The following is a 16,936-nucleotide window of genomic DNA, read 5'->3' on the forward strand; positions in this document are numbered from 1 at the left end:
ACAGCAAGCTAATACCATTATGTGGTATCACTATTTTTTTTTTTCCAGCTACAGTCCTCAGACAAATTCTTTATAATTCAAAGGCATCATACTTTCCAAAGGCAGGAGAAATCCCTCTCCCACATCCAATATGCCTTACGAAAGGGTAAAAGCTTGCCTTTCTGGAGAGATTTCCCAGCACCAGCACAATACTTTCTTCAGCCTGAGAGTTCTACCTTTTACTCTCTTTTCATTTTGAAAACAGAGAAGATGTTTTAATCCTATTCCTAGGAAAATTTCCTAGCTTTGCAACTGGTGCAACTGCATCAGAAATTCAGACTTCTGAAATACCTGTCTAAATGATAAATTGCTGTTACAGTCTTGATCATGGCAATTCTGATCTGACATCCTGTGAGGCCTGCAGAGATGCCCTAATTAGCACAATATCAGATAATCATTGGTGAAACACCTGGCTACATTTCAGGGCTAAGTATCACGGCTCTTAAATACTGCGTATTTTTAAGTTTAAACTTTAGGTCTCTCAGATTTCATTCACAGGGAATACTTTCAGACTTTTGGAAAACGCACCTGGTGAACTACAATATCCACTGGAGTCTAAAACGCAAAAGCCAGAGGCATGCATGCTGGGAGAGGGCGTGGGAGAGCAGCACTCCAGCCATGTCGCTCTTCAGCCTCAGGGTCTAGCACCTGCCTCATCTGAAGAGCTGCCTCCAAGTCATCAGGCCTAGCACAGAGGACTGCCCAACCTACGCTCAGCAACAATGCTCTGCCCAACCTACGCTCAGCAACGATGCTCTGCCCAAGCATCTGTACAGTTTCTGGGAACAAACTGGTACCTGGTATCCCAATGTACCAGATCTACCAACTTCAGTCAACATTAACTCAGTAATCTTTGCTCTAATCCCCACAGAATATGAAGGAGGCAGTTTGTAATAGGCACACTTAGTTCTAGATTTTCTCTTCCTGCTCAGCAACCAAAACCCCCCCGCTCAGCAACCAAAACCCCCCCGCTGACAGATGTGTTTACTTACTTATATATTTACTGCAAAAAACTACAGTTGAAATAGGACATTTTCCTAACTGGGAGAGGAATGGAAACAAAACTATGCCTACTTTCTACACAAGAAAAACTAATGAACAGCTGCAAAAGCACAACAAAATCTAAGTACTGGGTTTGGCTTTCCATGGTTCAGAAAATGAGTGGAATTTTAATTGAATCCAGACTTTCCCATGTGTTCATGTTGACAGCATTTATTATTGTAACTGCAAGGGCCAAGCTGATGCTTCCATGTTGTTTAATGAAATATATTAGTTCACCTAATTCAATAAATTCGTCCATGTAATAGAATACATAAACACCCAAATATAATGATTTCCTCAGCTTTTGAAAACACGGTAGAAGAAAAACTGGTGAAAGTAATTGATATTCAAAGAAAGGTTTAGGTTACAAGTAAATTATGTAAGTCCTCTGCCTTTTCCCCAGAGGTATGATGCAGTTGGTGAGTACAACAAATCAAAAGATGTGTTTTGACATTGAAGCTTGTAATGTAAATGACAGACAACTTAGTTTTCAATACTTTATCTAGTTCAGTGTTGATCTAACTGCCTTTGCAGTATTGCGTTACACCAGCCACTGAGCAATAGAAACTGCTAGAGAACAAGCTGCAAATCAGTAGGCTGTACTGTCCTACCAGCCTACCAGAATCGAGTCACTTGAGCTATTCAAGGTAACTTTCCAGAGCACCAAACATTATACTGTGTAGTTTTTGCAACTATTATTGAACCATTATTTCTGGGATCAGATGCAGTCAAGTTTTGTTTTGCTTTTTTCCATTTCATCTTTTCGGTCTTATACTTCCTGGCAGCAGATTTTCCTGTAACTTTTTAGTCTCTCCCTAAGCATCATGCAACCATTAAGCGCTATTCTCTACTGCTCTGATTCAACATGTATTTCCAACTTCTGGGAATAAGAATGCAATATCTAGGGCTGAGGAAATACCTACTTCTGACTTTGTCTCTGGAACCCAACTGTACGCCATCTTTGCTTTTTCAGCTTTTGGCTGAGACTTGGAGTTGGATGGGTCTGCTCTGACCTTCAAGCTTAATAGGGGTAAAAGGAAGGTGATATTTGGGAGCAGCGGTTTGAGGGTCAAAGAGGTTTTTTCTGTACTTGCATATTTTCTCATATTGTAAGTTTTCCAAAGAAGATTTACAGTTTGAGTTTACTTTGGGAGCTTCAGCTGTTTCTGAGAGGCACCTAGCAGCCAAGACTTTTTTTCCCCTTTGGAAAATTTCATCACTGTAGTATATTTGGATCTCCAACTCTGTGCTACTTCTGCAGAGCAAAACATACAGAGCATGTTAACCTGCTGAGAACCTGACAAGGACCTCACCAAATATAAAAGATGACTGGAAATGGACTGTTATCACCCATCAAAAAACCAATAAAGTCACTGGCCTAGAAAGCCTGAATTTCACCAAGTGGCATACGGGAAGGAAATCACTTAACAGAAAAGAATGTTTGTTTGTGTCATAGCTGATGAGGGAAAAGCATATCCATATCCACTCACCTGTCTTACTCTCTTTTTTGAGCTTCCAACTCTGAATATTCCTACTGTCTGGAGACCTGCAAGTGTAGCACACCAGACAAGGGTTTTATTGTTTAATTTACTGCTGAAAATTGCATCAAACAAAAGCAATCTGGGCTATACTTAAAAGAATAAGAAAACCACAATGCATCTCTCTGTAAACCTGTACTTACCATGCTGAGGCAAAACTCAGTTGTCTTGGATTAAGAAGCTGTCCACTGTAGCTTTTAAGGACCTGACATCACCTAACCTGTAAAACGTATCTCTGTGACATTTCTTGTGATGCCATTTTGGTAGTGCCACTGCTACTCTGTGAGGAACAGGGGTATGCAGAGAGTGAGGTACTGCTCAACGTCTGAAGGTGGCACTTCGAGGACCGACATCAAAGGAAACAGGCAATAAAATAAATACTTTGGCACCGAGCTGCATCTTTGGTTACAGGAAGTAGTTGGTGTTCAGGGTTACCTGCTGGCTCTGTACTGCCTGTCAACATCAAGCTAAGGGTTTCCTTCAAAAGGACAGAAATAGTGCACTCAGGCAGATCACAAGAGAGAAGCACTCTACCTGACAGTTGTGTGCAATTTATAGGGTAGGAACAGCTATTATATAGTGGGAAAGCTATAAAGAATTACATCCGTATTTCAGGCAAAGTGCAGAAGGTGTGCCTCTTGTGTCATTGAGACTTTAAGTCATTTGGGAATGAGTATTGCCTGCTACTGCCTAAAAAAATCAGTTCAAACCTTCTTCAAACCACGAGACACTAACAGAATATCAAAGAAACCATAACACAGTTGTTGAATGGATATACTTTGCTGAGTAGCAGCAACTGAAAAATTTGAAAATAAATGCCACCTAAGAGGTGACATAGCCTTTAGTAATGAGGATGTGAGTGGAAATCGTAGAAATTTAGGCAGCTGTGTACTTATTATTTTACACACAGTAAAGCTTTTTTTTTTTTTTTTTTGCAAATAGGATTAAATGATCTATAAATGATCTATAGTGCTCTAACAAAGGCTATTCTGTAATATTCATTCTTTCTACTGACATACAGGGCATGCAAAATAATCTTGCAAAACAAATGCCTTTTGACAGTCATGAAGCTACACTTCCTGCCAGAGATGTGTGGCTTTGCAGTGGTGTTTGGACTTGCATGATTTTCATCAGAAAAACTGAAATAGGATTCTGCCTTTTAGTTTTTAGTCTCAATATGATACCTTTCCAAATATTCTTCTGTCTTTGCTTAACAGAAAATTGCATTGATGGAGTAACATTTAGTAAACCCAGGAACACTGGAAGGGAATCATCTGAGATGGAGATACTCATACTGGGCAAAACCTGGAGGCTGGTTAGCAGTTCCTGTAAAAACAAAGTTATTTGTTTTACACTGTGCATCTGCAGGATGTCAAGCCTTTGCAATGCTGGGACATGCTCCTGAGGAAAACAGGGAAAGGTGAACAAGGTCAGGAGCTTTTATGGCTAAAAAAACATATAAACCATTTTTTGTCATATAACATTCAAAACGATAATTTAAAGCATTTGCTAGAAACTCCTAGGTGATTTGCTGCTGAAAAATTGGCCTAAAGGGCTTATGCATACAGGCAAATATTTTCAGAATCAGAAACTTGGTCCATCATATAGCCTGGAATGATGTTGCAACAGGATTGTTGCTAAAATAGAAACTCCTCTAATATCCCTAAAGCCAACAAGCAATGAGCAAACAGTAGTGTCTGTCTTCAGCGGTCTTTATATTTCTCAAAGTCAACCAAACCTAATGACTGTTCTGTGGATGGCAAATTACACTGAAAACTGAAGAACATCAATATTTGCTCCAAATCTCACATTATTGTGTTGTAGAGTAATACAGTTCATCCTTAGAAAACGCAGAGAAAAACATCATAAAGTTGCTTTACAAGGAAACTTTAACTTATAGCAAATATTTTAGTAAAGAATGTTGTATAGAAAAGAATCTTTGTTTTAACAGTGGGTTAAGTGGATTAAAGAATTTATCACAGATGTTCAAGTGACATAAAATCACAGTATTCAAAGGATACTCAGCTGAATGGCTTTTTTGGCTGACTCGGACACTTCTATGATCTCCAAACTCAGCTACGCTTGCTGAAAGGGATGGAAGTCATTCATCTCAAACTTAATCATCCCTACACTTATTTGCCAGCCATGGTATCCAAACTCTGTAAAAGGCTAACAATGACCCTATTTCACAGTTTTCATTTATATATATTTGTAAGCAACATGGTTTTCGATTGTGTTGTAAAAGCTTAGCATTGTTGTTTAAATTGCAGTCCCTCCTCTGCAAAAGTCTTTCATGCAGAGTCAGTAAATTATTTATTTCTGGTCAAATTAGGCATCAAATGCATCATTTGGTGTTGCAGTCACCATTTCTTAATGGTTTGTTTATTATCTGGTCATGTGATATTTCTGCATTGCTGTGGCCAAGTTATTTCAATTCTCATTAAAAACCTTTACAAGACTAAGACACATTGGGGGAGACGTTGAACAGATACCTTGATAAACTATTGTTTCTGTATTACATAAAGCTGGTGGGAGGTTTGTGTATGGACAATAACGAAGACATGAGAAGAACATTAGCAGGAGTTTATAATCCCCTTCGGAGAGTAGCAGGCCTGAGCCAGAGACTGGTCAGGACAACTCAAGCCAGGGACAAAATGAGTAGGCAGACTGCAAGCCTTGTAGTGAACAGGAAAAAGCTTCTAAAAGCTTAATGTAATTTAGCATGGGAATTTTTTCTTTCTCTGAACCTCTACCTTCAAATGCCATTTCTAGTTAAGTCTTGCCCCATAATATAAACAGTTAATTTAGCTCTTACACTGTAAGATCCACTGGCTGTGAAGAATGATTCTAAGCAGAGGGGCACATTTTCATTCTCAAGGTAAGGAGAAACCTGTAGGGTATGAAGTGCCATTTCTCCAGAGCTGAGTACTCCAGTACAAGATGAATGACCTCCAAGAAATATCTCTTCTTCCGTGCTGTATGGGCTGGTTTGCAAGAATTGTAAACAAATTGCAAGACTGAAGGATAGCTCCTTAGTTTGGGAAGATATCATCCAAGTAATTATTTGTGAAACAATGTCTTTAGCGAGAGGCAAAATAGGAGGGAAAGTGTCTTTGCAATTGGCAATATATGCTTGCTTCTCAAAACATGCATTTATTTATATTATAGGAAAAACAGATCTGGGAAAATGAAATATTCTTACCATGCTTTTCCAAGTGCTGGCAGCAACTATCAACAAGCCGGGGAACCTGCCTGTAAATAGGGTTCAGGCTTAGTTTCTTATCTCTTGCTTTTTCTTTCTTGCTCTGAGCTTCTGCTGGCAAAGAGAGCTGGAGAGCTTCTAACAATCGTGATTGATTGTCATCAAGATCTGTAATGGAGTCCACAGACATTGCACCCTGTAAAATACACACACATGAAAAATTAGATGCCACAGGACTTTATCCAACAAGGACTTGCCTACCTGCATGTTAAACAAACTAATATAAAAACACAATTTGCTATACAGTTTTTGTAAATTAATGTAATTAATGACCTAAATAAAAAAGGAACTAACCTATCTAAGCTATGTTTCTTGTAACTCACGGAAGACTTATATTTAAAACACAGTGAAGTTTTTAGAATTTTTCTTTTTTGACCCATACCTCTAAATAATTACTGCACCCTCTAGAATGCAACTTTGACCTTGATTTCTGATGTTCCTCAGAAAAACATTTGCTTGATTCCCGTCACCATTTCCTGTCAAAAGGAAACAAAAAACCCCCAAACAAGACTCTCTGGCTATAAGCCATGTGTGCAATATTCTAAATTGAATACTTTTCATTTTGTTTTTAAGACTTTGGTGTTTCAGACATCAAAATTAATTGACCGACACTAAAATTCCTAAAACTACCCTCACTGCCGTAGCTCCTGGGCAGTCCCTTTACGACAGCTGCCCTCTTTTGTATCCTTTCCTTTACCGGTCCTTCACTGTCTGCAAAGCATCCTCACCTCATGAATCATTATTATCACAGAGTCACTTAAGTCGGATTCAGATCCCTAAAATAGATGTAAATAGTCAGTTTACAATTATCCTTGGGCATTTTATCAAAGTTGTGGATTAACTGGTACACTGAGCTGGCTTTAGGATGAGTGACCTTGAATTCAGTGGTGGAAGTACAGTACTGCTTGACAATATCAAGCCCAGGCCAGCTCCGATTTTAAATTTCAAAGTGCAGAGGAACCTCTACCGACACGTTCTACAGATCCAGCTCAAACTCCGCCAGCCCTATTAGTCTGCATGATTGCTGCGGGAAGATGCAGGAGATCACGCACATTGCTGCCTACTACTTCACGACTATTAACACAGACACAAAGCTACTTGGACTGTAGTGTTCAGCAACCAAAAAAAAATCAAGTTCCATCTAGTAGGCATTGTATTTGAACATAATGGATATCAGTCCCTGCTCCGCCATGACAAAGCTCACATTCTAAAACTGTGGAAGTCTTTATCTAAGCATATAGAAACTATGAAGGAAAGTGGAGATAAAAGAGGGGATGGAAAGAGCAACAAGAAAATTAAGGCTAAAGGGATGGCTGTGGAATGATCAGATGAGGCTTTTCTTTACTTCTTAAGGGTTAGAGATGACTTTTCTCTTTTGAAAAGATGAGCAAGATTACAGAGTATGCATGGGATCAAGTACTATTCATTTTCACTCCATATATTATGCTATTTGAGTAGTAAAGCAGTAAGAGTGAGCCCCTGATACATCAATAAATTTTGTCTCCCTAATTTATATGTAAATAATATATTAATTGAGAGTCAGAATACTCTCTATAATAAGCACATAGAAAGCCTCTTGCTGGATTGACCAGGGTCTCAACTTCCAACTGCTGGGCAAAAATCCAACACAGAAATGCAGCAACAATGATTTCTTTCTACCTCTCAAGGAGGGACAAACCAAAGCACTAATATCATGAACTCTGCAGCTACAATTACTTCTATCCATTATCAAAAGCCTCAGCTGAGTGTATATCAGAATACACAAAAGTGAATGACACAAATAAGTGAATGGTATGGTGACAAACAGTGCCTCCAATTTCAGTTTAAGAGGATTGCACTCCAGGTCTCTGTGCAACACTTATGTGAGAAACTGGTTGTATCAACTGCATGTACTAATGAATCATTTATCTTTTTTTTTTAAGCAAATGCTTTGATATAACTGAAAAAAAAAGTGCAACACTGCCCAAGACTGAGTACACTAATAAGCAGAAGTATAAAGCCAAAGACAGACAAGATATGGGATATGAGTTCATACTGATGTTAAATAATTGACAATTCATGAAGTATATTACTGAATAATTGATGTTCACCCCGAGAAGAAGATGCCAGCTTCTTCCACATCACACTGCACACCTTTGTCTACTCTTGCTTCTCTCTAGGTGAATCATGTGCTACTACATCAATATGAGTATGGACTAAAAGCTCAAATTCAACCTCCTGAAAGCTGCAATGCTGGTATTGAAAAAAACAAACAAGAAAAAAATCCACAGAAACCCTATGTCTTGGATGTAACAAAGCATCTAGGTTCTTCCTGCTTGATAGTTGGTAAAACGCATGTCAGCAACCTTATCACACTTCATGAAAAGAACAGCAGATGACCCATATCTGGACACATGAATTATCTTTCCCTCCTAAAAAACAGGCTCTGAAGCCAAAGGGTGTAAACAGTGAATTGCTATTTTTTGTCACAGCCTATGTCAAATTCTGGAAGAAGCTGCAAGTTTCCCTTCACACTTACATTCAAGCAGACTTTAAAATTTTGTGTGAACACAACTACCCATTCATATGGTCCAAACAGGTCAACAGATGTGCACTGTGCCTACATACGACAAATGAACATGCTAAAATATCATGCTCTAAGCTATTTGTAGGCAGCATGTAGACACTTCAAGCTTCAGCTGACAGCTAGAGAGAAAGAAAGGAGGTCATAGGGCTCTTAAGTCCACTCTTAATTTGCAATTTACTACAGTTCTACCCTTCTTAATACTGTGGGGCTTGAGGAGCCCTACACAGCGGTTCTCTGAAGCAGGTTTCATCCTATGGATGAAAGAAGGTGAACATCCTAAGAAAATATCTTATCTTCCAGGGTCTGGTTTTGTACCTCAAATTCTTTCTCAGATTACTTAATGTGAGGGTTTTTTTTTTTAAAGTATTTCCTGACACATTTTTTTCTCCCTCAACTGCAAAACAACAAATTAAAACACAGCAATCTCAGAACATCTAACCCATGGTAACATGAGGAAAAAAAAAATCTACTACTGCGACTAGCTGCAGTACTGGAAAATGGGAAAGTTCAAGGCATAAAATTTACTTATGAGGAACAGAACCCTACAAGCAAATGGGCTACCATGTACCTATCTTATGTGCAAGATTCAACATTACACCCAAACCACCACACTGTGTTCTGCTGCCAAAGGCATCTTCATAGCCTGTATGCAGAAACGTCCTTCAAAGAGCCTGGTACAAATTTACTCTGACAATTTCTTACTTATCGCTGAGGCCATAATAAGAATTAGATCATGGGGATTTTTATTAATGTTAGGATATGGATTAATAATTAGATTTATTTCCAAGTTTGTGGAGCTATATTAACATAAGCATACATAAAAATGTCAATCACATCAGTTTAGTCTTCCCCAGATGAAAAATGTCATTGAAGATGGATGGAATCTGTTAAATCTAAAGTACTTATACAGAAGAAGATAGATAAAGGGAGTGAATAGGAAGACATCTAAATCATCTTTTTGCCAGTTTGGGATCTGTAACAGACTTGAACAGTCCATACGATCTTTTCCAACCAGCACTAGAGAAAGAAGATTTCACCACCGTTAGAATTTTCTGGTACTGATCAGGCAGGCTTCCAACCAAAAAAAATCATTGTTTGAACATGACGGAAGAAATAGTAATAACAATCCACAGACACAACAAGGTTTTTTCCTGCTTCAACTAGACCTTCTGGAGCTACTGGCAGGCACTACATTGTAGATGAGTCTACTTACACGTCTCCTTGCTCGTGGCGCTGGCTCGGGCGTGTTAGGAGAAGTGGATTCATTCGGTGTTTCTGAGGTTGAGCTAAGAGATGAGTTACTGCTTGAAAGATCTTTGTTCTGTCTTTTAGTTCCAAATGGCAAGAGGAAGGCCACAAAATCTGAAACTTCTTTTTGTTCTTCTCTTTGTGAGTCTTGCTTAAGTTTGTAGGCTCGGTCATTAGCAATCACTTGGGACAAGGGCATTCCAAAAGCCTGGGGAATAAATTCTGCAACAACAGCAAAAAATAATATTTATTGAACATCTGATATTTATTTAGTACAAAAAGAAAGTATTAAGCTGTTAAACACAAAAACCATCTGAAGTCCCTTACAGATATACAATAACTCCAATGAGGTACTGGACTGCATCATCATCATCACAACACCATCACCACCATTATTCAAACAATAAAATAATAGTGGAGACATAGCAGGTAATTGTAGCCCATGGTATCTTTACCCTATTTGCTGTTGGATCCTTCAAGACGTAGCACACAAAATCTTGGGAAATGACCTGGGAGCAGATCTAATTAAGATCTTAACTTCCACTGAAAGGAACTGGAAGTCAGACACCTCTGGCCACATCTAGATGGTGCAGAGGGCCATCAGAGGTTCTGGTAACCTAATTATGAGACTGGGAAGCCTAACTGGATCAGTGTCACGGCTCTCTTATGTTTCAGACCCCCTTACCAGGTTCCTTTTTTTGTAAATGCTGCAGGGCATCAGAGTCAAGGGGTACAGGCACATCCATGGGTCTCATTACAGGTCAGGAGGGTATACATCTACTTGTACAGAGAGCTTGTACGTGCATCAAATATTTAGACTAAGGCTTCAAGGATATGATTTTAAATATATACAAGAACTATACCACTTTAACATACTGGTTAGACTAAGCCAGTTTAGTAGTAGTATATCAGTACAGAGGTTCCTTGTAATTGTACAAATACATATATACACACACACAGAGACATACAGAAATAGAGGAGAATACAGGTTTATCTCAGTTAACGAAAAGAACATAATCCCATCCCACATCAATATAACTGTAATGGACGAAACTGGCATGTACTTCAGATCTCAAAGTAAAACTTTGATGACTGAAGATCAAAGTTCTTCCTGGGACTAAATGTCTGATTATATCTTTGATGACACTTTCCAATTTTATCTATGCCTGTATTATCTTTAAGATTAAAGTAAAGCATTGAAAAAAAGAGTATATGTTACAAATCTTGAATGAGTACACTACTAGCCAATCATACTAGGGCCTGTTGTTCAGGTTTGGCGAGAAACATTAGTGATTTTTACAACTTAGTGAGAAACATTACTGATTTTTACAAGTATGAAATGTTAAGACACAAACTAACTTTGGTAGCCGGACAAAACTAAATCAGTAAGCAGAACCTCACATATCATGCAAGTATAGAGGTGACCTGTGTGTCAAATGACATCTAAAACCATCTGCATTTAATTCAGGAAAAGAAAGAACATCATCATTTGGGTATCAAGCAATGCGCAGACTGCCAGTTTCAGGAGTCCAGAGTAAGACTCGTCTCTCCTGTACCCAACCGAGCGTGCTCATGAAATAATGAGAGTATTAGTATCAATTTTTTTTACCATTCTGAATTATCTTCCCAATGAGCATTTAAGATCACAAACTTGAAACATACATACGCAACCTGTCTCCATTTCTGCTTGCCTAGTAGGGTACATCCCTATTTATCTGTCCTTCAACAACATGTGCTGAGAAAAGCCACTCAGCCAGGTGAAATCCTGAACACGAAGTATTTCTCTGGTTTTGGTTTACAGCCACTCGTGTTTCAGATTGGGATGATACAGGAGTATGTAGTCCAGCAATAACCAGTAGCACGCTGATGCCATTAATCCTACAGCACTAGGATCAACTAGGACCAAAGCAGCAGGAGATGAGAGCTCAGCACCACTTCATTAAAGGAATTTCATTAAAATTGACCCTTTCTGTGACTTCATTATGTATATGCTGGGATTTTTAGGTAGGTGTTGCTCCTTCTTGAAAACTATCAGGTGTGGGACGCCAGGTTTTTAATTGCTCTTGCTTAACTTGCTTTTGGAGCAGTGAAAGGACACTGAGCCTCTACTCTAGACTGCTCTGCTGTAGGCCTCCTCTTCAGAGAACATGAACCACTTCCTCAGTTTCTCAATGTCTGGCAGAGATGGGGAACTGGATGAAAACCAGTTGGCTGATTTTCAGACTAAATACAGATGGAACTGATGCTGGCTGGCAGTGGTAATTAAGTTAAAGAATTTGCAAAAACAGTAACTTCTTGCTTGCTTGTTGAAATGAAGAGATGAGGTTGCACTCTCTGCAGATTGGCTACAGCTTCAAGTTCCCACCAAAACCAGATTGTGTGCGCGCCACGGAGAGCATATTTTGTTCACCACTCTTCAGAAGTATTCAATTCCAACAATTTCCTTGTTGGACAGCTGATGTTATGCCCATTTTGACATTCTGAATGCATTAAAAAAAAGAAGAGTTGTAGTCATGTAAAATATTTACCAACCCATCAATGAGAGAGAAAAGGTGCTGGCTTTGATGACAGATGTGCAGGTTTGAGGCTCTGGTGTCACAATCAAGCGAGAAATTCCAGAGCCTACCCAAGCCAGAAGTTCCTCCTGTAGGCTGGGGTTCCCTGCTCTTGGATATGTTTAATTCATATGAAGAAATGTTCCTCAGAGCAGGGACTCAAACTTTGGTCTTCTGTACATACGCAAAGTGAGTGCCAAAGCCGCTCAGTAAAACCAACATAAAACTGATGGCTTATTCAATCAGAGTGGGCAGCTTACAAATTAATTTTGTAGAAAGTACCATGTAAAAATGCAAAACAACCCAGCAGACTCAGCAATCAGTGTGGAAATGCAGACTCATATCCTGAGCCTGAACAGCGGCATATATGAGGACTTGACTTTTGATGCATTCTGTTCTCCAGTGTATACTGGCACAAGAGACAATTTCCTATTTTGGACAAGTACACAATTTCTTTTACCAGAAAGTCCATCTTGCAGCTAAGGAAAGTTTCTTCACAAAATTTTGATCAAAATTGGTATGTTCCTTTCTGTGATGGTAAATCAGCATTTTCTAATAAAAAGCAGCACGTCACAGAACAATTCCCAGCCAGATCAAATAAGAGCTTCAGTGACCAGAAATCCTTATCCTTGCTAATCAGATGATGATACCCAGGATGTTGACCCACATAGTTTCCTTGGCCTTATGCCACACCACCCAAGTATAGTTTTGAAGATTTCTCTGAAGTTTCAGCTGGTGAAAATTGTGGTTTTCATCCCTCAAACCATAGCAGCCTATTAGGAAACAGTGAGGTCTATACTCTAGTCCCTAATGAGGCTTTCAACCTCAATAAAGTGAACAACATACAATACAGCAACTTTGTACATTCTTCTTAGCACTTGTTTGGTTTTTATATATTTTTTTTTTTTCTCAAGTACAGCTTAAGTGCTGGTTTTGAGCTGCTAAAATCCCATGACCAACATCTACTGAGGTGCTTGTACTACCTCTATTTAAATGATAGGAACAGAGTGGGAGACAGTTCAGAGAAAAACATGCTTTCAAAGGGATATTTAAATGGGGAGGCGTCTCTAATTCAAGCTTCCCAGCTAGGCAGACTGAGTAACTGTGTTTTGCCAAGTTAAATTAACTACTTCAGATCGAGAGAGAGAGAGAGAGAGAGAAAGAGAGTGAGAGTGATGGAAGCAAGAAAATAAGGAAAATGGAAAAATGGAAACCTTCATTGATAATGAGAATGGCAAAACTCCCTCCATGTGAAGGTTCATCAAAACACTGCATTGATTCCAAAAGCCTCGAGATAAGACAATGTTCCCAGAGCATCAGCTCTGTGGCTGAAACTCCTTTCTCCAGCTAGTTGGAGCTCACTGACCTTCAAGGAGTGACACAAGGCTTTCCCAGGTACTTAACGCCTTTTTTTTTGTGGGTAGGTCTTCTTTTTTTCCTTTTTGAAAAAAGTGGTTCTTCAGTCGTTCAGTTGACATACAAAATACAACACAGCATTACTTAAAACCCTTCTGCATGCCTAAAGAGCATGAGAAACATTTTAGCAGTTTTTTAAAAAGCACAGTGGAGAGGGCTGGAAAAGCCTGGAAAAAAACATACTGCTAATAAACTGTAACGAAAAAGATTCTTCATCTATTCATCTCTCTCCTTAGGCCGTGCCAAGGCATACTGATGTCATGGCAGGTTGAATTACTGAAGAACAAAGGCAAACATTAAGAAATACCTCCAAATTTACTGAGCATGGCTAGGAAGTAAACATGGAAGACATTTTTGAGAATTCTGAAGTAAAGTAAAATCAAACATCTACTGCTGGATCTGCAGTTACCAAGAAGGCCTTTTCTCTGAAACTCCAGCATACAGAGCAGCTCTGCTAAGGGCCCATGGATGAGCCTGTCAACTGTTTACATTTCATGCAGAAAAAATAGCAAAAGGGATGGTTCTCAGTGGCTCATCAAATTGCATAACAAATGATTATTATTTCTGAGCAGGTGTCTCAGCTCACCTGTACGGTTTACTGGAACTAAGGCAAAATGAAGCTAGTTTACAGACTAAATCTTCTAGGATAAATCCTTTCTGGTAGGTACCTCTTTCGGGAATGCTTGTGTGTACTTTCCAAGGAAGCATGCCTACACTGACGCCCGTATCACTGGCAGGGGAAGGACAAAAGGCTCCATTTCTGACGTTGTCAAATTTAACCGTAAATTTGTAAGGGAACAGTGCCCAGCCTCCAGTATGCAGAGAATCCTTAGAACTTCTTATTCTAAGCAGCACTGACATTTTACTATTCCTCCAGCCTGAGTACTGTTTGTCAGCAGCTAAAACAAATGTTTGGAGACATATGTTGACAGCACAAATGAGAATAACTAAGGCCATTAGTAACAAGGAGGCAGGGTAGAGAAAAGCAGAGACGCTGATGAAAGCTGAAAATATTGCTTAAATATCCAGGTGGAGTGCTGTTCTCCTGGTTTGCCTGTTTACATCCGGCAAGTTTTGCTATATCCTGCTCTAGTGAGTCACTCTGAGATATGAAAACGATTAGAAAAAAAACCCTTGCTTTAGAATTTTTCCCATTCTAATGAGATGATGGCAGATGTACCTGTCAAAAAAAGACAAATAAAGATAAGAATCTCACTGAAAGTGCATTCTATTCTACTCGAGTGTCTTTGTTGGCCTTCAAAAGTATAACAGTTCACTGAAACTCTAATTTAACAGACAGGTTGATCAACTGATCTATCCAAATAAAAAATGATGTTAGGACAGTAAAAACTCAGACTGGACTGGGTCCTAAAATACAAATTATTGTAATATCCACATAGTCCTAGAAGAAACGACCTGCTGAGGTTGAACGCAGTGGTGAGTTGACCCTGGCTGGATGCCAGGTGCCCACCAAGCCGCCCTACCACTCCCCTTCCTCAAGTGGACTGGAGGGGGAAAGATATATGAAAAGGCTCAGGATGGGTCAGGATAAGGACAAAGAGATCATTCAGCAATTACAGTCATGGGCAAAACAGACTTGACTTGGGGAAATGAATGTATTTACTGCCAATGAATCACAGTAGGGCAATGAGAAAATAAAACTGAAATCTTAAAAACGCTCTCCCACTTCTTTCTTCCTGGGCTCAACTTTACTCCCAAATTCTCTACCTCCTTTCCTAACAGCACGGGGAATAGAGGTTGTGGTCAGTTCATCACTCGTTGTTTCTGCCACCCCTTCCTCCTTAAGGGGAGGACTCCTCACCCTCTTCTCCTGCTCCAGTGTGGGGTCTCTCCCACTAGAGGCAGTCCTCCATAAAACCTTCTTCAATGCGAGTCCTTGCCACAGGTTACAGTTCTTCACACAAACCCAGTACAGGTGAAGAACAGTGCTGGGCACAAACTTGAGGGATGTCATACCTCCCCAGAAAGAAAGTGCACCTCAGCTCTAAGGAGAGCGACTGTCAGGCAGGACCGAGTACACAAATCCTCCTCTTCTTCAGGAACTGCCCACACCCAAAGACACAATGCTGACCACAAGCACTGCAAGCTAAACCAGACTCACACCTCGTTCACCCTGCAGCAAGACTTCCATCATACGTTCCTGGTGATCAGTACTGTGGCCTTTTTTTACAACCTCTGAGTCTCCCTGCGCTCGGCACATCTGGGTGATCTCTAGTCGCAACCCATACGCAGGATCACATGGTGCTGCATGATAGTCAGGATTAACCTTTAGAATCATAGAATCACTAGGTTTGAAAGGACTCACTGGGTCATCGAGTCCAACCATTCCTAACAATCCCTAAACCACACTCCTCAGCACCTCATCCACCTGTTCCTTAAACACCTCCAGGGAAGGTGACTCAAACACCTCCCTGGGCAGCCTGTTCCAGTGTCCAATGACCCTTTCCATGAAAAATTTTTTCCTGATGTCCAGCCTGAACCTCCCCTGGGGCAGCTTGAGGCCATTCCGCCTTGTCCTGTCCTCTGCCACTTGGGAGAAGAGGCCAGCATCCTCTTCTCCACAACCTCCTTTCAGGTAGTTGTAGAGAGCAATAAGGTTTCCCCTCAGCCTCCTCTTCTCCAGGCTAAACAACCCCAGCTCTCTCAGCCGCTCCTCATAAGACTTGTTCTCCAGCCCCCCTCACCAGCTTTGTTGCTCTTCTCTGGACACGCTCCAGAGCCTCAACATCCTTCTTGTGGTGAAGGGCCCAGAACTGAACACAGTACTCAAGGTGTGGTCTCACCAGTGCCGAGTACAGAGGGAGAAGAACCTCCCTGGACCTGCTGGTCACGCCATTTCTGGTACAAGCCAAGACACTATTGGCCTTCTCAGCCACCTGGGCACACTGCTGGCTCATGTTCAGTCGGCTGTCAACCAACACCCCCAGGTCCTTCTCCTCCAGGCAGCTTTCTAGTCAGACTTCTCCTAGTCTGTAGCACTGCATAGGGTTGTTGTGCCCCAAGTGCAGGACCCGGCATTTGGCCTTGTTGAACCTCATGCCATTGGTCTCAGCCCAGCGGTCCAGCCTATCAACGTAAAAAAAAAAAAAAGATTTTTCAGGTGGCACATACTTCAGGCAAGACCTAACACTGTGGCTGCCTTGGCTGTTACTTGTCCTGGTATGTGGGGTCTCCCAAAGTTGGATATAAAAAACTCACAATGTCTGGAATTGATTATAAACTCTTCAAACTGCAACTGTGCTTACTAAAG

At 40.3% G+C, this 16,936-nt stretch overlaps 1 protein-coding gene across 5 annotated transcripts in view; it reads right to left on the reverse strand.

The window, feature by feature from the left end:
* Nucleotides 1-16,936, reverse strand: part of ARHGAP6 (Rho GTPase activating protein 6) — a 327,693-nt gene that overhangs the window by 21,836 nt on the left and 288,921 nt on the right. For all 5 annotated transcript variants that reach the window (XM_054050938.1, XM_054050944.1, XM_054050951.1 and 2 more), the window contains exons 4-6: nucleotides 9,660-9,916; nucleotides 5,821-6,016; nucleotides 2,571-2,626 (exon numbers count right to left, since the gene is read on the reverse strand). In XM_054050938.1, coding sequence (XP_053906913.1) covers nucleotides 2,571-2,626; nucleotides 5,821-6,016; nucleotides 9,660-9,916 — 509 coding nt within the window. The remainder of the gene's footprint in view (nucleotides 1-2,570; nucleotides 2,627-5,820; nucleotides 6,017-9,659; nucleotides 9,917-16,936) is intronic.

Source organism: Cuculus canorus, chromosome 1, assembly GCF_017976375.1.
Source record: "Cuculus canorus isolate bCucCan1 chromosome 1, bCucCan1.pri, whole genome shotgun sequence".
Taxonomy (NCBI): domain Eukaryota; kingdom Metazoa; phylum Chordata; class Aves; order Cuculiformes; family Cuculidae; genus Cuculus; species Cuculus canorus.